This window comes from Thalassophryne amazonica, chromosome 2 (assembly GCF_902500255.1).
Source record: "Thalassophryne amazonica chromosome 2, fThaAma1.1, whole genome shotgun sequence".
Classification (NCBI taxonomy): domain Eukaryota; kingdom Metazoa; phylum Chordata; class Actinopteri; order Batrachoidiformes; family Batrachoididae; genus Thalassophryne; species Thalassophryne amazonica.
Genome location: NC_047104.1, coordinates 75,272,383 through 75,297,225, shown reverse-complemented (window position 1 = coordinate 75,297,225; position 24,843 = coordinate 75,272,383). Strand labels below are relative to the sequence as shown.

The 24,843-nt window shown below is 41.5% G+C and overlaps 1 protein-coding gene across 4 annotated transcripts in view; it reads left to right on the top strand.

Annotated features, from left to right (window-relative positions):
- Positions 1-24,843, top strand: part of esrrga (estrogen-related receptor gamma a) — a 194,959-nt gene that overhangs the window by 84,079 nt on the left and 86,037 nt on the right. For all 4 annotated transcript variants that reach the window (XM_034188066.1, XM_034188088.1, XM_034188074.1 and 1 more), the window contains exon 5: positions 21,966-22,076. In XM_034188066.1, coding sequence (XP_034043957.1) covers positions 21,966-22,076 — 111 coding nt within the window. The remainder of the gene's footprint in view (positions 1-21,965; positions 22,077-24,843) is intronic.

Here is a 24,843-nt window from a genome sequence, read left to right as displayed (position 1 = left end):
GCATTTATTTTTTATTTAACATGAGCTCTGTTCCACATGACGCAGTGTCTGTCCTGCAGCGAGCCACCCACAGGTCACGCGTGTCATGCCAAATATGTTCGCAGGGCCCACTGGACACGCTAGGCCAGCAGATGTGGACATGATGAGAGCACACTGCTTCATTCATGCCATTTCATGACTGTACATCTATGACCATGGGTCATCTACAGAGGAACAGATGGATCATACTTGTATTGTCCGCTTGAAAAGAAGGATTCAATAACATGCAATGTTTTTATGGTGTGTAGTATTATTTATTTTTTCTTCTCCACAGCAGAGGAACGATGTGGTGCAACACGTAACAGCTGCTCGCATTGTGTTTGTGCATGTGCACTAGTGTGCACGAACCGTCGCCGGTATGTCGTGCACGCCTGTGCGAACGTTTATCCCTCACGACAGCAGGGGGAATGTGCCGTGGTTCCCCATTTTGTGTCTGGTTCTCGGATTTTCTTCCAGTTTCTGCATCTTTTGTGTTATGTGTGAAGGGGCCCTAAGGGATACACCAATATGCCAACCTGAGATTGATTCAGTTTCATGCTGCTTGTCTGTGCCCTTCATTTCCATTATCCCAGTCCACCCAGCTGTGAATGGGTACCAGCCTTGTCTGGAGAACTAACCTGCATAGGACTGGTTCCCTGCCCAGAGATAGTTGTGGCCTGAGAGTCTACAGCAGGGTATTCAACTGTTTCCAGAAAGGGCAGAGAGGGTGCAGGTTTTGTTTGAAGCCTTACTTCTCTATCTCTCTTTGACAGCAAGCCATGGTTGTGCTTTGTAATTGTCTGTGCAATTAATTGTGTTAAAGTTTGTCATCACTGAAACATGTGGATCATACTGCTTTCCCATATGGGGTTCATGAAGATTGTTGTGTCCTGCCTAGCAACGCAGAGAAGGTTGTTGTTCCACAACATATACGAGGTCTGTCCATAAAGTAACGGTCCTTTTTATTTTTTTCAAAAACTATATGGATTTCATTCATATGTTTTTACGTCAGACATGCTTGAACCCTCGTGTGCATGCGTGAGTTTTTCCATGCCTGTCGGTGACGTCATTCGCCTGTAAGCACGCCTTGTGGAAGGAGTGGTCTCGCCCCCTTGTCGGATTTTCATTGTCTGGAAATGGTGGAATGAAAAGGACTTTTTTTCCATCAGAATTTTTTCAGAAGCTGTTAGAGACTGGCACCTGGAAACCATTCGAAAAATTTATCTGGCTTTCGGTGAAAATTTTACAGGCTTCACAGAGAATAAGGACTTTAACTACAGCTTTAAGGACCCCTTTAATGACGGTCGGTGCGCCGCGCTCCGAGCTGCGATGTCGCGGCACAAACCACTGGATCATTTCTAAGCTGATGGCTCTGTGGATACGAGACCGTCGTGTGCTCTTTCTCTGGTTATCACAAGAGCTGGACATCAGCCATTTTCCGGCAGATTTGACTTTTAACAAGAGATTTTGTCATGGAAAGCCGCGCAGAGGCTTCGCGCGTCACGACCGATTCGCTGATGAAGCGAGACAAAGGAACACCTCCGTTTCGGAGTGTTAGAGGACAAGTTGGGACATGTCCAGCTCTCCACAAGTTCTCTTATACTCACTCGACTGGTAAGCACTGAAAGCCGAGATAGGCACGGGTTATTATTTTTTTTAACTCACGATTACTAACCCAGCTCCTTCCCCCAACTCTAACCATAACCACCTGACAACCCCCCCCCCCCCATCACTTTTAATTTCCTGCAGCCATCACGGAATGTATTAGAATGAATTTGTGCTCCCTTTATGAAAATGTGGCGCTTTTTGTGACAGTATCACAAACCAATTAATTAATGTATATTTTGTGCTGCTGAATCATGACGTCGTGAGATATGGTAGATCATTCCATATTTTTCCATAACAAAAAAGAAAAAGTAAATTGTGTTGTCAGACTGTGTTGTCGGACAAAGCAAGGTATTTCAAACACATAATATGAAAAAATATTATATTAGCTCTTCATGTTAAATATAAAATTTGGCCTTGCAAAACTTGTAAGATGACTGGATATAACAAATACATTTCTTTGAAGTGAGTAGCGTACTATTCAAGCAGTGACCAACTTAGCTTAAATTAGCTATCCTACAAAGTTGACATACTAGTTAGCATGGTTAGCTTATAGCTCAGTCAAATATTAACTTTTTGAGTTTACTTGCCAGCAAATAAGTTTTCTGTGTGGTTATCAAAAAATGTTAGGCTACTACCCAGCTGGTGATTTTGCTGAGTAATTTAACCTTGTGGGTCTGGTGTTCCATAGTGTTATACGATTAGCTTTAGCAGTGACACAATTTGCTTTTTATACAGCCTCCACAGACCGTTTTTTAGCACTTGCTTTATCCTTTACCTTCTCTCTCATTTAATTTTTTCATATTCTAATTTCTGGTTCTGTTGTTTGAGCCATTCAAAAGCAGAGCTGCCTTTAGCCTCATATTTTGCAACCTATGCACTTATTTTTCTTTGCATTTATTTTACTGTTCCTGTTCTGTGTTTTTGATACTGTCTACCATTATTATCTTTAATTTATGCTTTGTATCACTTTTGTCTGCTTTTTATTTCTCTTTCCCTCACCATTTCTGTGCCTTGTCAGGTTAATTTTTCTTCTTTCCTTGCCTTTTTGTATTTTCTCTCTTTTCATTATTACTTTACACCGTTGCCACTTTTATCGCTCCTCCTCTCTCCTCTTCTCTTTTATCCTCTTTTCCTCTCTTGCCCATTCTTTATGATTTGAAGGCTCATTTGTTAAAAGTAGGTAAAGCAGTCTCACTCTCTTCCAATCTTTCTACTGTCTCTTTTTGTGGGCTTTGGAAATATAATTTTCAATTTTTAATTTGATTCATTTAAATTTGATCATTAATCAGTGCTGAGAGAGAGTTAATTTGGTGGAAAATAGATAAGGTAGTTAGAGAGGGCTCTTTATAAAGTCAGTCTTAGTACTGTGCTGGATCCTTTAAGAAGGAACGTTAGCATTTGTGTGTGATTAAAGACAGAAATGGAGCATGTGGCTGTGTATTGAGACAAGCTTGTATGTGTGCAAAGTAAACAAAGATAAATATATAAACAAATAAGAAGTTACTGTGGAAGTCTTAAAAAGATGGAGCATCTTTCACCATTAGGGCCGCTTCACACATAGTACGAATAAGTACAGATCAGGGTCACAATCCTTAACAGCACTAGCACTGATCAAGTACATGGTTGCCATATCACCTTTGAAAATAAGTGTAAAACGAAAGCAACCACTTCTCCAACTTCCCTAATTCTAGCTACCTTAATTATTATTTTTTTTAATCTCCTTTCAGTTTGTATTTGCCTCTGTCATCCAACTATGCTTTTCTTGTTTCCCATGTTCTTGTGTTCTTTTTTCCTTTGTCTTCATTACCTCTTTCTGACCCTGCACTGACCCAGGTGGTCACCAGACAAGCTGCTTTTCTGGGTCTTTTAGAGACTCATGGATGTCTGTGTATGAAGAGCTTCATGGCCATTTGCTGACACAACCCCTATGCCTGTACTATCAGCCCTACTGTCTCTTTCTCAGACAAAGATGCATGAACAGTAAACACAGCACTTTGCACCCATCTCACTGGGCGCAACTGTTGGAGAGTAATTGGATATGCAAATTAGCCACCAACTTTCGAACTTTCTGCTTCTAGTCAAAATTCTGACAGCAGCATTTTGAACCAGTTGGAGACCCCTAATGCTGGACTGCAATAAACCAGAGAATAGAATATTACAGTAGTCCAGTCTAGAAGAGATAAATGCGTGGATCAGAGTCTCTGCATCAGCCATAGATAGGATGGAACCAATCTTCGCGATGTTATGAAGGTGGAAGAAAGCTGTCCTTGTGATCCTTTCCTTCTGAGATCTTTTACTGCTTTAGTAAGAGATGTCTCTGTGGACTGGTGTGTTCTAAATGCACACTTGTGTGGCTCAAAGAGGTTATTCTCAGTCAGTCCTCAGGTGATCCACAAACTACTTTTTCAAGAATTTTGGAACAAAATAATAGGTTTGATCTCTGTCTATATTTTTTCAGGAGACCGAGGTCAAGATTTGATTTCTTAAGTATTGGTTTAATCACTGTGGATTTAAAGCATTTAGAAAAAGATCCTGAGATTAGTGATAGTTTAATAATTTCCATTACAGTAGGTCTAAATGCAGCCCACAGGTCCTTAAATAGTTTTGTTGGTATAGGATCAAAAAGACATGTTGTGCATTTTGCAGAAATTACAAGTCTAATCAACACACCCAGTGAAATGATAATATCAAATTCAGTAAATAATATTAAAATCAGTAAATCTATGTGAGGTGTCAGCGATGGCACCCACATCAGCAAAAGTGTACAGTGGGAGGACTAAGGCATGTTGGGATATATTAGACCTAATGTCATCTATTTTCTTTTCTAAGTAATCTAAGAAATCTTGAGCAGAAAATATAGAGCGACTTACAGGTGGTTGTCCTTGAATAAGTGTTGCCACCATGTCGAACAAGAACTTTGAATTATACTTGTTTTTGTTGATTAAATAGTACATGCTTATAGTCCATAATAGCATTGTGCCATGCAAGATGGAATACCTTTAGTTTTGAGCTACACCATTTTCGCTCTAGACCTCTAGACTTATGCTTGAGAGTACATAGATGATCATTTGTTTTGGGGAGGTATGGTTTTAGTGTAGGCAGAGCAATCATGTCCAGTGTGCTCGTGAGCGCTGAGTTTAAGCTGTCCACAAGACCATCTACTGAATGATCACGTACCAAAAGTGACACTAAGATATCAGGCAGTCTAGCTACAAGTTTATTTGTAGTTGAGGAGTTGATGCTTTGCCATGATGACAAATAAGTGTCTCATCCCAGTGGACAAGGCATTGAGACTGTAAACTTAATGAGTGATCTGAAACCACTAACACAAGAGACACAATGACAGTATGTGAGACAGCAATACCATGAGCTAGGACCAAATCCAAGGTGTTTACAATAATGTGAGTCGAATCCTGAATACATTGCTGGAATCCTAATGCATCTATAATGTCCATGAATAATTTGCAGAGGAGGTCAGAAGGCTTGTTTACATGAATGTTGAAGTCACCAACAATCAGAATGTTATCTGCATGGGTTTCCAAATTCGAGAAACTCACCAAATTTATCTAAGAATTCAGAATATGGCCTATATATGGTGACAAAGTAATATGTTTAAATATTATTCACCTGAACTTGGCTATACTTGGCATCCTGAGCAGAGCAAAGAGTCAAATGTTCAAACAAGTTATATTTTAGACCCCCAGGAGCCAGCAAGCTAAACCCAGATTTATGAATAAAGCAATGCGTCCACCTTGCTTTGGAAGGAATGTCTCTTGCTCAGCACGCAAGCAAGCTTGTGAAGAATTGCTTCTTTCAACTGCGAAATATCGCCAAACTTAAACAGTTGGTGTCACTGAAAGAATTAGAGGAAATTATCCATGCCTTTGTCTCCACGCGGTTGGACTATTGCAACAGCCTGTTCACTTGCCTGGGTAAGAAGGAGATAAATCGGTTGCAGTATGTCCAGAACTCTGCTGCGAGGCTTCTGACCCGCACCAACAGGAAAGCCCACATCACGCCTATCTTGGAATCCCTCCACTGGCTCCCTGTTGCCTCCAGAATTAATTTTCAAATCTTGGTTTTGACTTTCAGAGCACTACATGGTCAGGCTCCTGATTACATTGCTGACTTGATTCAGCCTTACACCTCAGCCCGCAGCCTCAGGTCTTTAGGTCAGAACCTGTTGTTGGTTCCTCGAACCTCCTTTAAAACTCGAGGAGACCGATCTTTTAAAGCCGTAGCGCCTCGTCTCTGGAACGAACTCCCTCTGTCCCTGTAATCCCTGGACTCTGTTGAGATGTTCAAAAAGCAACTAAAGACTCTACTTTTTAAACAGGCTTTTCATGGCCAATAATCTTTTAGTACTGAGTGTTTTACTGTATATTTTTATTGTTTTACCTTGTAAAGCGCTTTGTGACCCCTGTCTGTGAAAGGCGCTATATAAATAAAGTTTACTTACTTACTTACTTTGTATCACGGGAGACACAACTAATTGTGTACACAGGTGGGCATCCTTTATTTAATGGGAGGACAACAGTAGGTTTCAGCCAGGTTTCACATAAACCAATCATATCTAGGTGGTGTTCCATTTAGAGCATTTATCAATAGTGATTTTCAGGACAGTGACCTTGTATTAATGAAACCCAAACTAAGGACCTCACTAGGGTTGGCATTTTGACTGTTTGGATTCACGGATGGTTCTACATTTATACATGTAAGATGCCTTAGAATTGGTTTGGGTTTGTTCCTCACTGGCTGAAGATAGAAGACACAAAATATTTGACATTGCAGAAACGGCCAGTGGGGCACCCTCAGTTTTAGTTCTATCCAGTGTAGTAATGGACGCTAAATTTGCAAACCTGTGGAAACAGACCACAGTCTCAGTTTGAAAATTTTCCCTCCCTGGCACATAAACTACGACAAAGTCACTGTCAAGTCATTCTCAAGTCATCAGTCTGCAAGTCCCAAGTCAAGTCTCAAGTCAGTTTGCAAACATTTGGTGGTCATTATGACATGAGACTTGACTTGGGACTTGCCGATTCATGACTTGAGAGCGACTTGATGGTGACTTTGTCCCACCTCTGGGAGAGAGACAGACAGAGGTAAACAAGTGTCGTGTTACAGCAGCTCACAAAGCTTGCTGTGACAAAAGGAGCAACAGACAAAAACCACCATAAACCCAAAACAGTAGATTGAACTGCTTTATCTATGTATAGTACAACACGTTTCATAGGATAGTATATTTTTACACCAAAGCACAATTTTACTATTATTTCAATCCCATATCTCCTGTTTACACATTTATTTACTGTAGAATACTGTTGACTGTATGTACATCTTAATTTTTTTCATTTTTATTTGTTGTTCTATGTGACACTTCCTTTGACAATGTAAGCATATATTTCCTATGTCAATAAAGCTCCATTGAAATGAAATGAGAGAGGGAGAGAGAGTATAAGAGAGATAGAGAGAGGGAGCGAAGGAGAGAGACAGACAGGAAAAGAGAGGGAGAGAGACAGGGACAAAGACAGCGAGAGAGAGAGAGACACACAAAGAGAGGGGGGAGAGAGAAACAGAGAGAGAGAGAGAGAGAGAGAGAGGAGACAAAAAGAGCATTCTAGATAAAAAGAAAAGATTTAAAGCTCCACAAAAAAACAAACAAACAAAAAAAAGTATTAAATGCATAAGTCCAGAAGTTCTGATGTTCACTTCAACTGTGGCCAGGCTGGCAGCAGCTCGGCCACTTCCAGAAGTGGCTGTTCCTCTTCCATCATCTCTGCTGTTGTGGCGTGCTCTCCCGCAACTCATGCGTGGGACAATGTTAATTCAACACTGTCAGTGTTAGTTTTACACTGGCACATAACACATACAACCTCCACACATGCATCGAATCTGAATCAAACCTAAACAAGGAATCAAGTCTGCATTATCATGCGGAGTATAACCCCAAAATACTATAACACGCACCAACAAGCCAATCAATCAATGACACCACACATGCATGACCATTAAAACCAGATCATTTTTTTAAAAGTCAGCTGTCACAGTGATAACAATAATAATACAATTGTAGTTTATATAGATCCCTTCCCTTAAAACAGAAGCAACCACACAGGCCTGGGATCAGCTTCCTTTGCTGTTGGTCCACAAACCCATGATGTGGACAGGCAGTAACCTGATTCAATCCAGGATGTGATGAACGGTGCAATGTTTATAGATATTATGCAATGTTTTTTCTGTGTGGCTGCTTACATCTCCATTAATCCACTCTTCTAATTAGTGCATGCCAGTTACCTTTTCAGAAAGCAAAAGAGTGTTGTATCTCTGCAAATTGTGCATCCCAGCTGTTCATTCTTTACAAACAGCCAGGTGTTGCAGGACTTCCATTCTCTCTGCTGCTGGCTGGTCCAGTTAGCCAGGAGAAAAAGGCTGGTGGAGTCCCCGTCATCAGCGGCCTCTGAGCTCTCGTAAACCCGATTTCCACCCTCTGTCAGCTCATCCTGCATGGTGACCCGAGCTGAGCTGTTGCTGGGCTTTCACCAGCAGCAGTCCCCGCAGGTGCACCCATGGTGCTGATTGTTCTTAAACTAGCATCTGCTGAAGAACTCGCCTTTTGCTGCTCCTCAGAATCATTCTTTGACTGCTTTGTAAATCTGAAATTTGTGAGGTTCCCCTGTTTTCTTATCGACATGTTGACTGCAAAACATGCAGCCTTATCCAAAACAGGTTTTTTTTTTTTTTTTTTTCATTTCCGATGTCCGATTTAAAGTGACACTTAACTCATTGCATTTCACTGTATTCATTCACATAGTAAGTCCCTTCAGCTGCTCCCCTCGTTTTTCACTTGGGGTCACCACAGCAGATTCAGGGTAGATCTGCATTTTGGCACACGTTTTACACTGGATGCAAGTCTTACTTTCTGACGCAACTCCACATTATATGGAGAAAGGTGGCAGGGGTAGGGTTTGAACCGGGAACCTTCTGCACTGAAACCAAGCTGTTATGTGTCGGACGCAGCTCGGAGAACCGACCAGCGTTTGAAGGACCCAGTATGAAATAAGCAGAGCACGGTTCAAAGGCTAACTGAATTTAATACATAACAGTGATAATATAACAAAAAGGTGCGGCCTGGCGTGGTGCGCTCCCAGCAGCGCTAACGGTCCGGAGCCAGAAGCTGTTTCGGACCCAAGGACCCCGCCGACACCCCCCAGGTGGCCGCAACAACCGAGTCTGTGAAAGAAGGAACCATTATGTGAGTCCACACTCTACACACAGAACACTTAAAGGTGTACAAACAGCAAACACTTCCTGGCTTGATTACTGATCAGCTTCCCAACCTGCAGGCATGGAACATCCAGTTCACAAAACTCCACTGCAGTGGAAGCTGATACATGACTAACAAACAGCTCAATACAATAAGGTGTGAGGGACACCACATTTACTGACTGTATAACTGTTAGTCACAAAATCTAACGTACCTCAGGAAGTGTGCTGACGAGCGTGAGACCTCACCCCCTCCTCTTTCACAGACTGTGCATCAAACCTGGACGTTCTCAGCATCCGCTGTTGATGAGATGGCTCCCGAGACGACGATCTCACCCGTCTGGTCACAAGGTCGAGTCTCTGGCAAATACACACTGTGCACTCCAGTCTTAAATGCCAACATGTTCCAATCCATCCAGATGCACCACAGCTGTGAGTCCTGACGAGTCGCAGGTGATCAGGGTGAGGTCCTGACAGCCTCAGCAACACAGCCACTCAGTCCCAAACGCAAACCACCTGGGAGGAAAACCAAAAAACAGAAACAAACCGGCAGCCAGGCCCCCCCAGCCATATAACACAAGCACCCTAATCACTTGGCCACCACCCCTGCAAACAGTGTTCCAAAGGCTTGGCCCGGCTCCTTCTGTGTGGATCTTATCTGCTCTAGCCACAGTACAGTTAGTGGTCAGAGCGAATGCACGTTATCCAGACAGCTTTGAGAACAATTAATCGTGCATCACCCGGCAGGATGCCTGCCGGGGAATGGTGGTCACATCCACGTGTGAGACATCTTTGAATGATCTGTGAAGAGTACACTGCATGTACTTGCACGCTACAAGTGCCCCCACACTTCAGTGGTCATTAAAGTGAAATTGTGATAAATTGCCCTTAAGTGCAAATCATTCATTACAAATTTTACACGAGCCATAATTGTGACAATACAATAAAAACAAAATGGAAATGCATGGGAAAAACACAGCATTTTGCCCATATTTTAGAGACCCCTCCCCCAAAAGTTCACAAATTATGTTTTTAGGGGAGCATGAGAGCACCCCACCCCACCCACCCATAGTTCACATGACAGCAGCGATGGCTCTGAGAGCATACTGGCAGGAACCTTGTCACCTCACCAACTTTGAAAAAGTCAAAATCCGGGCGCGATGCTGGCAATGCCCTGCAAGGGAAGTGCACCACCAAGCGAGCGTTGTGCTAAATTAAGCAATTTCCCTCACAATTGTCATTCGTAGGCTGTCGCAGCCCAATCAGATAGGACCTTTACTCAGGCTGGCCAGTATGACTCTACAGTGAGGAAAATAAGTATTTGAACACCCTGTGATTTTGCAAGTTCTCCCACTTAGAAATCATGGAGGGGTCTGAAATTTTCATCTTAGGTGCATGTCCACTGTGAGAGACATAATCTAAAAAAAAAAAAAAAAAAAATCTGGAACTCACAATGTATGATTTTTTAAAATAATTTATTTGTGTGTTACTGCTGCAAATAAGTATTTGAACACCTGTGAAAATCAATGTTAATATTTGGTACAGTAGCCTTTGTTTGCAATTACAGAGGTCAAAGGTTTCCTGTAGTTTTCACCAGGTTTGCAAACACTGCAGCAGGGATTTTAGTCCACGCCTTCATACAGATCTTCTCTAGATCTTTCAGGTTTGGAGTTTCAGCTCCCTCCAAAGATTTTCTATTGAGTTCAGGTCTGCAGACTGACAAGGCCACTCCAGGACCTTGAAATGCTTGTTACGGAGCCCCTCCTTAGTTGCCCTGGCTGTGTGTTTGGGGTCATTGTCATGCTGGAAGACCCAGCCATGACCCATCTTCAGTGCTCTTACTGAGGGAAGGAGGTTGTTTGCCAGAATCTCGCAATACATGACCCCATCCATCCTCCCTTCAATACAGTGCAGTCGTCCTGTCCCCTTTGCAGAAGAGCACCCCCAGAGTATGATGTTTCCACCCCCATGCTTCATGGTTCGGATGGTTTTCTTGGGGTTGTTCTCATCCTCTAAACATGGTAAGTGGAGTTGATTCCAAAAAGCTCTATTTTGGTCTCATCTGACCACATGACCTTCTCCCATGCCTCCTCTGGATCATCCAGATGGTCACTGGTGAACTTCAAACGGGCCTGGACATGTGCTGGCTTGAGCTGGGGGACCTTGCTGCCCTGCAGGATTTTAAACCATGACAGCATCACGTGTTACTAATGTAATCTTTGTGACTGTAGTCCCAGCTCTCTTCAGGTCACTGACCAGGTCCTCCTGTGTAGTTCTGAGTTCTTTCTGATTTCCAGATTTTTTTTGGGGGGGGGGGGGATTATGTCTCACACAGTGGACATGCACCTAAGATGAAAATTTCAGACCCCTCCATGATTTCTAAGTGGGAGAACTTGCAAAACCGCAGGGTGTTCAAATACTTATTTTCCTCACTGTATATCAGTACTGTTTCAAGCTCTTACTTGGATTACAATGAATGGATGGTTATTTGTATTATGCATTTGTATTGTGCATTTTTGCGCAAGGGAATATTCCTTCCTAATGAAGCTACGCATAGCTTAGATATTTATGGATTCTTCTTTAACATTTTTCTTAATTTGTACAATTATGTAAACGATTATTGCAATAAATTTAACCAAAAAATGATATACAAAGAGCATGAGATACTGGTCAAAAGGCTGAGGGACATAACCAAAAATCAGACATCCTCTTGAACATGGGAAATTGTCCAAAATTTTGACTGATACTGTAGGACTTTTTAATTTTTATTTCAAACGTGTAAACAGATTAAAAAGCTCACTGAAGCTGCAGTTTTTCACTTAGACAAAATGCTTAGTCTGCATTGTCCCAATCTACCCAGCTGTACAGTGCATTAAGAAAGTATTTGCAGTGCTTCACTTTTTCCACATTTTGTTATGTTACAACTTTTTTCACATTGACATTATGGAGTACTGTGAGTAGATGATCTTCATCCATTTTGGAATGATGCTGTAACATAACAAAATGTGGAAAAAAGTTCTGGATGCACTGTATATAGAGGGTATAGAATCTACTCAGTTTGATGAAATAATGATTAAAAATGCTGACTAGTATAATTACTATATTCATATTTACCTCCGCCAAGGAGGTTATGTTTTCGGTCGCGTTTGTTTGTCTGTCTGTCTGTCAGCAGGATAACTCAAAAAGTTTTGAACGGATTTTGATGAAATTTTGTGGAGTGGTTGGAAATGACAAGAGGAACAACTGATTAAATTTTAGTGGTGATCGGGATCAGGATCCGGATCCCGATGCTAACGCGTTAGCATGTATATGGCATTTTCAATGTTAAAAGTTAGTATTAAGCAGTTGCAGTTGTCATCACGTTTGGGTGCATTTGTTTTCAAATTGTAATATTTCTTAAATGTATTTTTGTTTATATATTAATAATCTAATGATTATTATATACAATTTTAGAGAAGTGTTTCATAAATGTTAAAAAATTCATATATTTGCAGTTTAGTTGAATAATAAATTGAATTTTGTCTCTTATTTGTTTTTGTCTATAAGCACATGCAATATCAATATCAGTGCTCAGATGACAGTAGCTTCTGGGAAAGGTGCAAGTTGCAATAAACTGTGATGCCAAGTGCTAAGGATACATGCTATCCAGTCACAGCAGATGAAACTTTTTTACTACTGAGCAAACATCATTGTTAGACATTTTTAGGTTCACTGAATCCACGGCGTGTAGATGTTATGGCATCAGTGACCCCATGGCCTTGGCGGAGGTTTGCACTCTCTGAGTGCTTGTAGTTTTTAGATTTTATTCATTTTATGTTATATTTTCATTTTGTTGTTGCTACCAGAAATTTAAAATTAATGTCTCTGTCCATATGTGTTTTCTGTTTTTGCTGTTGTTTGCTTTCAGTTGAGTCATTTGAGGCAAGTAAATGAACAAATCTTAAAGCTTCCACCAATTTGTTTTCCTGTGCAGTAGATAAAAACAAAATCAATAGATGAAACAAAGTCACAAAACCTTAGATAACAAATTTCTTGTTGAGATATAAACAAAGCTTATCAAACAGAATGAGCTTGACTCTATATCTCCAGGAAAGCAGGTTATGCACAAAATTATTAATGATTTTGCTATTTAAAAAATTTTTTGGAGTTAGTTTCTTGAGTTTTCAGCCCTACTTAATATTTTTTCCTCCTCTGTCTTTTTCTCTCTTCCTTCAGGGTAAACAACACCGCTATCTCACTTTTTCATCTTTAAGTGGTAACCACGGTAACATCAGTCTCTTGAGAGATAGTCCTAATTAAATTAAGACTCCTTTGTGTCAATTAATTAACAAGCCATAGCGAGAGAGACAGGAGTAGAGACTCAGTGATATGGCAAGTGATGGAAGACAAGTCAACGAGACACTTGGTACAGAAGTGGTGTCTGTATAATTTAGTTGAGTTGTACCAAAATCGCCAACTTAGTTAGCAAGGTTGACAATAGGCAGGTTTCCAGCACCCTTCAAGTTGAAACTATGAAATGAAAATATGCTTCAAAAAGTGTGAATTTTGTGGCGGAAAACCTCTGGAATATTGCAAGAAACATTTTATGTTCACATCAGGTTGTTTTTCATGTGATTTGAAAAGTAGATATTTCACAAACCTGTAATGGCATCACTTTTTGTTCAAATACAGGTCGCATGACGTGGAGAGAGTCACATGACATTCTAATGTATGACACAATACATTTGGATGGAGGAAGAGACAGAGATCTTCTTAAACTTATAAGAGATGAAATTATGGCAAGGATGGAGTCAAAATTACAAGAAAATGCTAATATTTAGCCAGAACTGCACATAAGTCGCCATGATTATTGGAATAACAGTTATACTCAGAGGATTGCTGGAATGACATTATATTAGGAATCTACAGCAGGCCACGGAGCAGGTGATTAGAGACCCTGCAAGGCTTATGACAAATGTGGATGTGGAATCCATTAGCTTAGTGGGGAATTTAGTGCAGAAAATCCACTATGGTGATAGTGCAGTTTATTTGCCAGGGAGGGAATTTCAACAAGTTGAGACTGTGGCCTGCTTCCGTAGTCGTGTCCATAAAAATCATAGAGGGATATGCTTTCCAAACTTAATACCCATTACTATATTGGATGATGCTGAAATTGAGGATGGCCCAGTGGTTGTTCCAGCAATAGCAAAGATTTCGTGTCTGCTACCTACAACGCGCGTGGAATGTCTTAAACCTAAACCTACTTCTAAGCATCTTATATATGCTACTCTGGAACCACCCCTAAACCTAAACAGCTCAACTGTCAACCCCACTGAGGTCCTTAGACTGGGTCTCATTAACATAAGTTCACTGTCCTCAAAATCATTGTTGATCAATTATCTAATTATTGATCATCCCTTAGATATGATTGGGCTATGTGAAACCTGGCTTAAACCTACAGCTGTCCTCCCCTTAAATGAGGCCTGCCCACCAGCATATACATTTAGTCACGTCCCTCATGATGCGAAGCAAGGCAGGGGTGTTGCTCTTATTTATAAAACTAGGTTTAGCTTATTAGCTGTTGGGGGTTACAAATATCACATTTGAGCATCTGATTCTCCGCTCTGCTCAGGATTTTACACATTGCCAAGGTCAGAAGAATAAAAATCGTCGTCGTAAAAGTCGTATTACTTTGTTACTGTATATAGGCCTCCTGGCCCATATTCTGAATTCTTAGATGAATTTGGTGCGTTCATCTCTAACTTGTCAACTAGTGTAGATAATATAATGATCATTGGTGACTTTAACATTCATATAAATAAGCCTTCTGATCCCCTCTGCAAATCATTTATGGAAATTGTGGATGCATTAGGATTTCGGCAATACATTTGGGATTCGACACACAATAGTGGAAATACCCTGGATCTGGTTCTCGCACGTGGTATTGCTGTCACGAATATTGACATCATGCCTCTTACATCAGGGGTGTCTGATCACTCACTTATTGAGTTCACAGTTTTGCTGCCGTGTTTAGTGGAACAACAACCTTATATATCATTACGGCGATGCACCAACTCCTCAACTAAGACTGAACTCGAAGCTAGACTGCCTGATGTCTTAGCTTCACATTTGACAAATACCCAGTCAGTAGGCAGACTTGTGGATAGTTTAAACTCAGTTCTCAAAACTTCACTCGACATGATTGCACCACCTGTGTTAAAACCGCACTCCCCCAAATCACAGTCACCTTGGTTCAGTGATTATCTGCGTGACCTCAAGCATAAAGCAAGAGGTCTAGAACAGAAATGGCGTCGTTCAAAATTATAAGTATTTCACCTTGCGTGGCATGATGCTATCTTAGACTATAAGCATGCATTATTGGCTACAAAGCGGACTTACTACTCTGATTTGATCAACAAAAACTCAAAGTTCTTCTGTGACACGGTGGCAACACTCTTGCATGAACAGCCACCTGTAGTTCACTCTCCTTTTACAGCACAAGATTTCCTGGATTACTTTGGGAAGAAAATAGAAGCCATCAGGTTAAACATATCCCGGCATGCCTTAATCCAGCCACTACACCCTGCTATTGATGTGGGTGCCACTACTGAGGTATTACCTAGATTTACAGAATTTGACAGTATCTCACTAGGCATGCTGACAAAACTCGTAATGTCAACAAAAAGCACAACCTGTTTATTTGATCCTATACCAACAAAACTGTTTAAGGACCTGTGGCCCAATCTTGGGCCGACTGTACTGGAAATTATTAATCTTTCTTTAACTTCTGGATCTGTTCCTAAATGTTTCAAATCTGCAGTGATTAAACCATTACTTAAGAAACCTAATCTTGGCCCTAGTGTATTGACAAACTATCGGCCGATATCAAATCTGTCATTTTTCTCTAAAAATCTGAAGAAAGTGGTGTCACGGCAGCTCGTAGACTGTCTTACTGAGAATAATCTCTTTGAGCTGCTGCAGTCTGCTTTTAGAAAATATCATTCCACAGAGACGGCTCTCACTAAAGTGGTGAATGATCTTCTGTTTACAATGGATTCGGACACCACTACGGTTCTGTTGCTGTTAGAGCTCAGTGCAGCATTTGATACAGTGGATCATCATATTCTACTTGATAGGCTGGAAAATCATTTTGGGATTACTGGGAGTGCCCTTGCATGGCTGACGTCATACTTGACCAGTCGTTCTCACTGTGTTTTGTACAGCAAAACTACCTCTAACCTTAGTGACATGAAATTTGGGGTTCCACAGGGGCTGTCTTAGGCCCCCTGCTGTTCTCCCTTTAAATAGCACCCCTTGGGCACATATTGCAGTGTTTTGGGATTACCTTTCACTGCTATGCAGATGATACTCACTTATACATGCCGATAACTGCTGGTAATCTCATTCACATAAAATCCTTAGAAGATTGCCTTGCAGCAGTGAGAAGTTGGATGTCTAGAAACTTCCTACTTTTAAACTCTGATAAGACTGAAATGATGGTTCTTGGTCCATTGAGACATTGGCATCAATTTGACCAGTTAACGCTCTGGCTCGTGTGTCATACATCACACTGACAAAGTGAGGAACCTTGGGGTAATTTTTGATCCTTCGTTGTCCTTTGGCCTCCACATTAGAAATATTACTAGGACTGCTTTCTTCCACCTGCGAAATATAGCGAAGATTCGTCCCATCCTGTCTATGGCTGATGCTGAGACCCTGATCCATCCATTTATCTCTTCTAGATTTGACAACTGCAACATTCTATTTTCTGGTTTACCGCAGTCTAGCATTAGGGGTCTCCAATTGGTTCAAAATGCTGCAGCCAGACTTTTGACACGAAGCAGAAAGTTCAACCACATTACACCCATTTTGGCATCCCTTCACTGGCTTCCTGTCCCAGTGAGATCAGATTTTAAGGTTCTGCTACTAACCTATAAAATTATTCATGGACTGGCACCTCCCTACCTAGCTGACCTAATTAAACCTTACCGGCCCGGGCTTTACATTCTCAGAGTGCAGGACTACTTTGTGTCCCAAAGGTGAATAAGAAGTCTGCGGGTCACAGAGCTTTCTCTTATCGTGCCCCTGTTCTGTGGAATGATCTCCCTGCATCAATAAAACAGTCAGATTCTGTGGAGACTTTCAAGTCCAGACTTAAGACGCACTTATTTTTCCTTTCATATGGCTAGCATACTGGTACAGTTTTGTTTTACGCTTTTTACTCTTTTAATTAATTTATTAGTAATTGGAGCGTACCGCGGCCTCAACTTTACCTAAATTCTGGGTCTTTTAGTAAAGTTTAGGGCTAGTGGCCTGTGATCACCTTAGTATTTCTCTGTTTTTCTTGTTGTTTAATGCTGGCAAGTTATACAGTATTTTTTGTCTTTCTGATGCCTGATTCAGTTTTTTCTCTCTGTATAAGGTGCAGCTCCATGCAGAGATGGGAGTTGTGTTCGTGTTGGCGATCCTCCTGTCCTGTGCGCCAATAGCATTTCTTGTATATTTGTCTGTGAATTGTTCTGTGAATTGTTCTGTAATTTATGTTTGTAGCATGGCCCAAGCAGAGGGTCACCCCTTTGAGTCTGGTCTGCTTGAGGTTTCTTCCTCAGAGGGAGTTTTTCTTTACCACTGTTGCTCTGGGGGTTGGTAAGGTTAGACCTTACCTGTGTGAAGAGCTTTGAGGCAACTCTGTTGTAATTTGGCACTATATAAATGAAAATAAATTGAATTGAAATTGAAATGACGTATCACGAGAGGACGAAATCCAGTAGTCACAAAACATCCCTCAATGGAAAAGGTGTCATCATTTTGCAGACATTATTAAAATATAATGGGCATTTTATGCAAAATGATCCCTTGTTTTTGTTTGATTTTCATACCTGCACTGAAAAAGTTAGGCAAACACTTTGACGAAAGCAATTACCTCAAACTAAGGAAGTAAAGTTACCCCCCCCCCAACAACAACAAAAAATCAAACACAAGCATCAGTAATGACTTTATTAGCTATTTATTAATTAAAATAACCTTGAAAGAGGCATAGTGGATGCACTGTGCTGCACCCTAAGAAAACAAACAGGAAAAAGCCAAAACAAATTTTTAGACTTGGTAGCTTATTATTGAATAATATTATTTTCACATATATTTATCATCGTATATAGACTAATTTGAAATGTTATAAAACTGCACAAAATTTGGCAATGGTCCTTACAACCGGACATTGTCACTTAATTGTGTTGGGACTTGAGCATGTGGGGGTTTAGTGTCTGTATCAAGGACACTTTGACATGTGGGAGTGCTCTGGAGTTGACCCACTGACCTTCTAATTTCAGAACAGCACGGTCCCCCATCTGCACTGCACAATTTTCCAGATGTGTACTCTCTTTCCACAAATGCATGTAACCATACTGCTTTATTTTGTTTAATGTCAACATAGACTACCAGTCAAAAGTTTGGACACACTTTCCTTTCAATTGAATGGGAAAATGTGTCCAATTTTTTGCCTGGTACTATATATATATACACCATTTGAGTCTACATCAGTAAACCACAAAAGATTGAAAGTAACATTAAGTTAATTCTCACCTTAATAGTCTGTCAGAAATTTTGATTTAAAGGGAACACAAGATGCATTTGATCAAATTTAACTTAAACCAGGATCGGTAGTGGTTGTAGGTCAGTCATTAGTCCAAGCTGTTGAGAAACTACAAGGTTATTGTGTCAATTAAATTTGTTCAATTTCAATTTATTTAATTTGTAGAGCATCAACTCACGACAGCGTCACCCCAAGGCACTTCACACAAACAACCCAAAAACAAATAAAAAAAATAAATTAAAAGATTAAAAGAGATATTTAAAAAGTTAAAGAAATATGAATATTAAAATAAATAAAAACATAATAACAATAAAAAGCATAGTATCAATTATGCTAAACCAAATGAAGAACAAATGCATCTTCAGTCTGGCTTTAAAAGTGACCACAGAATCTTTACTGCTTTCTGTGGAAGACTGTTCCACAGAAAGGGGGCCCGATAAGAGAAAGCTTGTTGCCCCACAGACTTTTTATTCACCTTAGGAACACAGTAGTCATTGTGGCAATTAAGTACTATTGCAGTACTTAATTGCTTCTGTGTGTCCTTGTGCAACATGCTTCAAAGTTTGAGAACTTTACATCATTATGCATATTTAAATTGATTAACCTCAAATTATAAAAGTTGTGCTGGAGTATTTGTTGCATCTGTCCAAAAATGCATCATAAAGAGAAAAAAATCATATGTATATGTCGCACCTGTTGATAAATAGCATTTAGTTTTGAGACATGGTACTGCTTCATAAATAACATATTATGCAACATTTCCACAACATAGAAGCAAATTGAGTTTAATCTGCACATTTTTTATTGATCACACAGTGTGAACAGAAGATAATAAGCTAATTAAAGTTAGTGTACGAGGCACAAAACATGAGTAAACCACTTCTTGAGGCCACTGAACAGATGATCATAGCTGAGGGAAAGGTTTTTCTTAATCAGAGCTTCTTCTACTTCTACTACTGTTACTGCTGCTTCTGCAGCTGCTGTAGATTGTGAATCCCAGTACCTCATTCATCCCCGCCCCCCCCCGTCTGCATATATAGTAAAAGTAAATGCCACACTAGCACAACCATTTATATACATACATGAATACACATATATGCAATTTATTCTTGCAAAAGACAGAAAGTATGTATGTGGTGTGTGTGTGACCCCCATCCGCCCTTCCCGATCAGCCTACAACATCGTACTCAAAGCGAAGAGACACCTACTGTCAGGAAGGGCCATCCACCAAAACATCACGAAGACAGACAATGACGAAAGACAAGTGGCAACAGCAACAACCGTGAACTGATGAAAAGTGAGACACCAAGGAGACAGAACCCCAACAATACAACATACCAGGACAAACAACCACACATGAACAAGCAGTGACAGCAACAGTCTGTTGTCTAGTTAATGAGCATCCATACCCTAATCTAGGACACCAGAGTCTTGAGCTGCTTGAGAACACCCAAAACCGAATTGTGGTGACGGCCACAAACCCACAACCATCCACATACAGGGACCCAGATCACAGCTAAATATCCGATCACTACTGTGACTGGTGTGTTGGGCCAAGATGAGTACAGAACCTTACCATATGACATGGACCACTCTGACATGTCAGGAGCCATACGGTCGACTGCATGCAACAGACGGAAATGGGTCTAGGATGCAGAGCCCCAGGAGAAACCAGGAGAAAAAGGACAGTAGAAGGGCATTGGGGCCAGGAAGGGCACCCACTAGAGCCACTACAGCAGCCCAACGAACCACCAGGGGAACGGCCCAGGCGGAGCCAGAACGCACCCCCACACTGCTCCCCTCTCACGGAGACACAGGAAGCAACCTTACACACCAGGGGAAGCACACAGGGTGCTGGTGTAGGCCCACCAAAGAGGGGACCCCAGAACCACACCACCCGGGCCACAGCCCCCAAAGGGAGGGGTGAGGGACGGTAGGGATGAGGGGCCAAGGAGCCAGCATGACCGAACCCAAAGCCCAGACAGGTATCACCGAGCCCAACAAGGGGGGATCCGGCCCCCAGACAAGGGACAGGACCAAACCCCCGAACCAGGAAGCACATGAGACTCCCCCAACACCCAAGCCACCACCAACACAGCCAGCAGGACCCCCCCAAGACTCCCCCAGCCCCTCATCTATCCCCCCATACCCCACCCCAAACACCAAAGCCCAAGATCAGGAGATCACCTAAGTGAGAGTGGGACAGCACCCCAGTATCTCATTCAGTATAGAGGAGCAGGTTGCAACATGTGTGGGCATGTCATCTTGTGTCCATCAGGGGTCTTCAACTCCAGTCCTCCAGGGCCGGTGTCCTGCAACTTTTAGATGAGTCACTGCTTCAAAACACCTGAATCAGTTAATGAGCTCATTTAGCAGGACTGTGGAGAACTTGACTGCAAACTGAGGAGGTTATTCAGCCATTGGATTCAGGTGTGTTGGACCAGGGACACATCTAAAAGGTGCAGGACACTGGCCCTGGAGGACTGGATTGAAGACCCCTGCGATAAGGCAGAATTTTTTTTTTCAGTCATTTTCGAATGTAAGTGGCAGAACCTTCCAAACTAGTAAAATTGCTACTTATAGTACAGAAAATATGGTAAACAAATTTATTATACTTAACTCAGCCACATGAGGTGGACAAGCCAGTGCATTCTGAGTATCATTCCCAATCCCAGAAAAATGAGTAAATTTGCCAAATCGAACATGTGGATCACAAATCAAACTTTTATATCAGATAGGTTGAGTCCCGAGTTAACAACAACCACTGGGAGAAACTAAGTTAGTAAGTTACAGAAACTGTGCTACTGTTGTTCAAAGAAGAGATGGAAAAAACAGATGATTAGCTGAGATGACCCCTTCCAAGACCCCTTCTTTTCCAGCAGCACGGTAATTTAGTGGTTAGCACTGTTGTCTCACAGCAAGAAAATCATGGGATCGATTCCCAGCTGTAGCCTTTCTGTGTGAAGTTTGTGTGGGTTTGCTCTGGGTGCTCCGGTTTCCTCCCACATTTAAAGACATGCAGGTTAGGTGAATTGGAAACATTAATTGTCCAGGTCTCCCTTGCAAAAGTGATCTTTATCTTAATGGGACTAACCTGGTTAAATAAGGTTTAAAAAAAAAAAAAAGAGCAGCAGAAAGACAAATAGCCACATTAATTTTAAATAAAATAAGTTTTGATGGTTGAATAAGTTTAGGTAACTAAACTTACATGGCTTGAGGGAATCAGCTTAAACTTGTATTTTACTGTATGTTGCTTATAAAAGGAAAGCAAGGAACACAAGAACAATTTGTAAAACCTGCCATGTAAGGATATTTTTGCACATCCCACTTTTTAATGGTTGACATTGTCACACACTCTTACATTCACCTCTTCACTTCTTTTGTCACTGCTTCTTTGCTTTTCTGCCTTTCTGTTTTCATGCGTTTTTGTAAAAATCAGATTTTTTTTTTTTTTTTTTTTTTTAACATAACATGCTGACTCTCTTCTGTCTGTCATTCCTCACAGGGGTCCGTCTGGACAGGGTTCGTGGTGGCAGGCAGAAGTATAAACGCCGGATAGATGCAGACAACAGTCCATACCTGAACCCCCAGCTGGCAATGCCCCCAAAGAAGCCATGTAAGCACACAGACACAAGCATTGTGCTCATAATAAATTCCCTTTATTTTTGGAGAAATTCAGGAAGGTATAAATTCATACTGTGCACTTTGCAGGCTGATAATACTATATTTCACATCTTGTTCAAGAATTCCAGAGAAAAACACAAACAACATGCAACATAAATTGTAGTCGATTGAGAATATATGCACACGGCAAAGTTTCAAAATGCACATAAATTCTACAGCTATGTAAAGGCAGTGTTCATTAAATATACAGAAGTTGGTTCCAGAAGTGCCAGGATCTCATTTCCATCCCTTTCTATTCTAAAGGAGACAGTTGGACAGTAAAAACATTTACGCACGCTCACAGGCAGACTTACAGAAATAGACACAAGGCAGCAGTGAGAAGCCCATCTGTGAGGGAACAACTTTATCTACCTGTCTCTACTGCAACCGGTTTGAGGCCATAACATTTTATAAGTGTAATATTTCACAACAGAGGTGTTCGTTTAGCTCTGCTTTGAAAGAAAACATTTTGGGGGAGAACAGAGCCACAACAAAGCCTCGTGATGAAGAAGCGAGAGTCAGGTACAGAGAGAATGAGAGAGACACTGAGGGAAGGAAGGCGGGGGCGACAGCCAGCACTCTAATCCGGATTAAACCCAATCTGGCAACCACATCAAACTAGAGTTAGCTCTCTAGCTAACTGTGTGCTCACACACACATATGGAGGACAGCCTGACCAGTATTTAGCAGCTTGGTCCCCAAAGCCCATTTTGCTTAAAGCTGGAGCATATTCTGCTTTAGGCCAATATGCTGAAAGGCTGCACAACAGTTTACTGCGACTTCGGCACTAATCATCATTGAAATGATGGACTAATACGAATGTGTGTACAGCATGTGTCTCTATGCAAATGCATACAAGACAAGACACATTCATATAGCCAATGTAAAAGCCAATAAATTAGTCCAAGTCAAGCTTCTTGAGGGAAATACATAGGAAAAGGGGCTTTATTTTCATTGTGCACATACATACGATGAAATTTGTCATCTGCATTTAAACCCATCCATTTGCAGTTAGACAGAATCCAGCCAATCGGAGCAGCGGGCAGCCACAGTCCGGTGCCTGGGGACCAACTCCAGATCAAGACAAACTGTCTTGATCAGGAGCAGAGAAAAAAAACAACCTTAAAGTGAATATTTTGGTGGTTTTTGACAATGGTAGAAAACCAGAATGCTCAGCGAAAAACCCACAGAGAATATAGAAACTTACCAGAGAAAGGAACATAGCATGGGTTAAATCAAACCCAAGACCGTCTTACTGTCAGGCAAGAGTGCTAATTGCCACCCGTTTAGTACATCAAGTAATTAAGTCAGGTCAGGTCAATTCAGGCCTGGGAGCATACACTGGTGCCACACATCACACCATCCACCCTAACAGGGAATCACACTGGATTCTAGATGGTAACCAGGCATACAGTTGGCCCATCCCCACCTTCCAAAAGTAGCCATCTATCTGCCACAGTGAGGTGAAATGTGAGCTTCCTCTTGGCCTTTTCCAGTTGCTGGGGTCCTCAACACTGAGGCACCTTCATGCTGGATCATGCCCAGAGAAACACACCAAATGACCAAAATGTTGTAGCCGATGCTCCCTCACCTTGCAAGAAAATGTTCATTTGACACAAAGTCATTCCAGTGATACACAAGGATCCTCTGAAGAGACGGGGAACCAAAGATATCCAGACATCACCTTAGGTCACTGGTTAGGGTCCAAGTCTCACAACCATACAGTAAGAGCTGAACCTTTGTTTTTCTGCAAAGGTATCAGCATCACCAAACATCTCTGTCCAGTGACCGCATGACTTTGTAAGTTGTTTCCAAGAGTCTTTCAATCTCAAAAAGATGAGTATTCAAATTCATCAGCATCACTGCCGAGACAATCAGCCTTGGGCCTTATCATGCTAAAGAAAGAAAGAAAGAAATAGCCTATCAAAATAAGAGCAAGACGGTTCTTTTGCTCTCACACACAGCTAGAAAAAGTACAATCTTTCTCTTCCTCTCACATGCACACGCCTAGCCATCTATCTGTAGGGCAGTCCTGAGCCTTAGCTTTCCCATTGATTCTGTGAGAACAAAACAATAGCCCAGGGTTTGGAAATGGGCTTCCATTGATTCTAATTAGGGAAACATTAAATAAGATTTACCCACAGATACTGCAGTGTGGCTAGGATTGGTTGGACTCAAACGACCCTGAAGCTGCAGCTGGAGGGAGGAGGGTGCAGGAGATACATGTGCACCAGTATGTGTGCACATACATGTGTGCGTAACAAATTTGTGGGTGGAAAGTCTGGATCAATAATACCCAGACCTCCCTCCCAGCTTGCTCACTCTGTTGCTTTCCCTGCTTTTCCTGTCTGTCTCTGACAATCTGTCCACAGTCTTTTTTCTACCTGTCTGTCCTCTCCCTTTTAAATTTTTGCCCCTTCTCCCTATAAGCTCATCTCTCTCTCTCTCTTACTGGTGCTCTTCCTCGCTCTCGAAATGCCTCTGTGCTCTTTCTATCCTCCATTATTATTCCCATGCTTGATTAGTCAGTGGATTAATTTGGAAGCAGGGTATCAGTCTGTTACTAATGGGCCATAGAGATCTCATCACCACATGTCACCATTACCAGCTGAGCTGTTTGGCTTCCAGTATTATCTTGCCCTCCTGTATGCTTCAGCAAAACGTCTTAAGGCTATGACACAAATGACAATGATTTGGCCAACCTGGAGCCCTGCTAACCA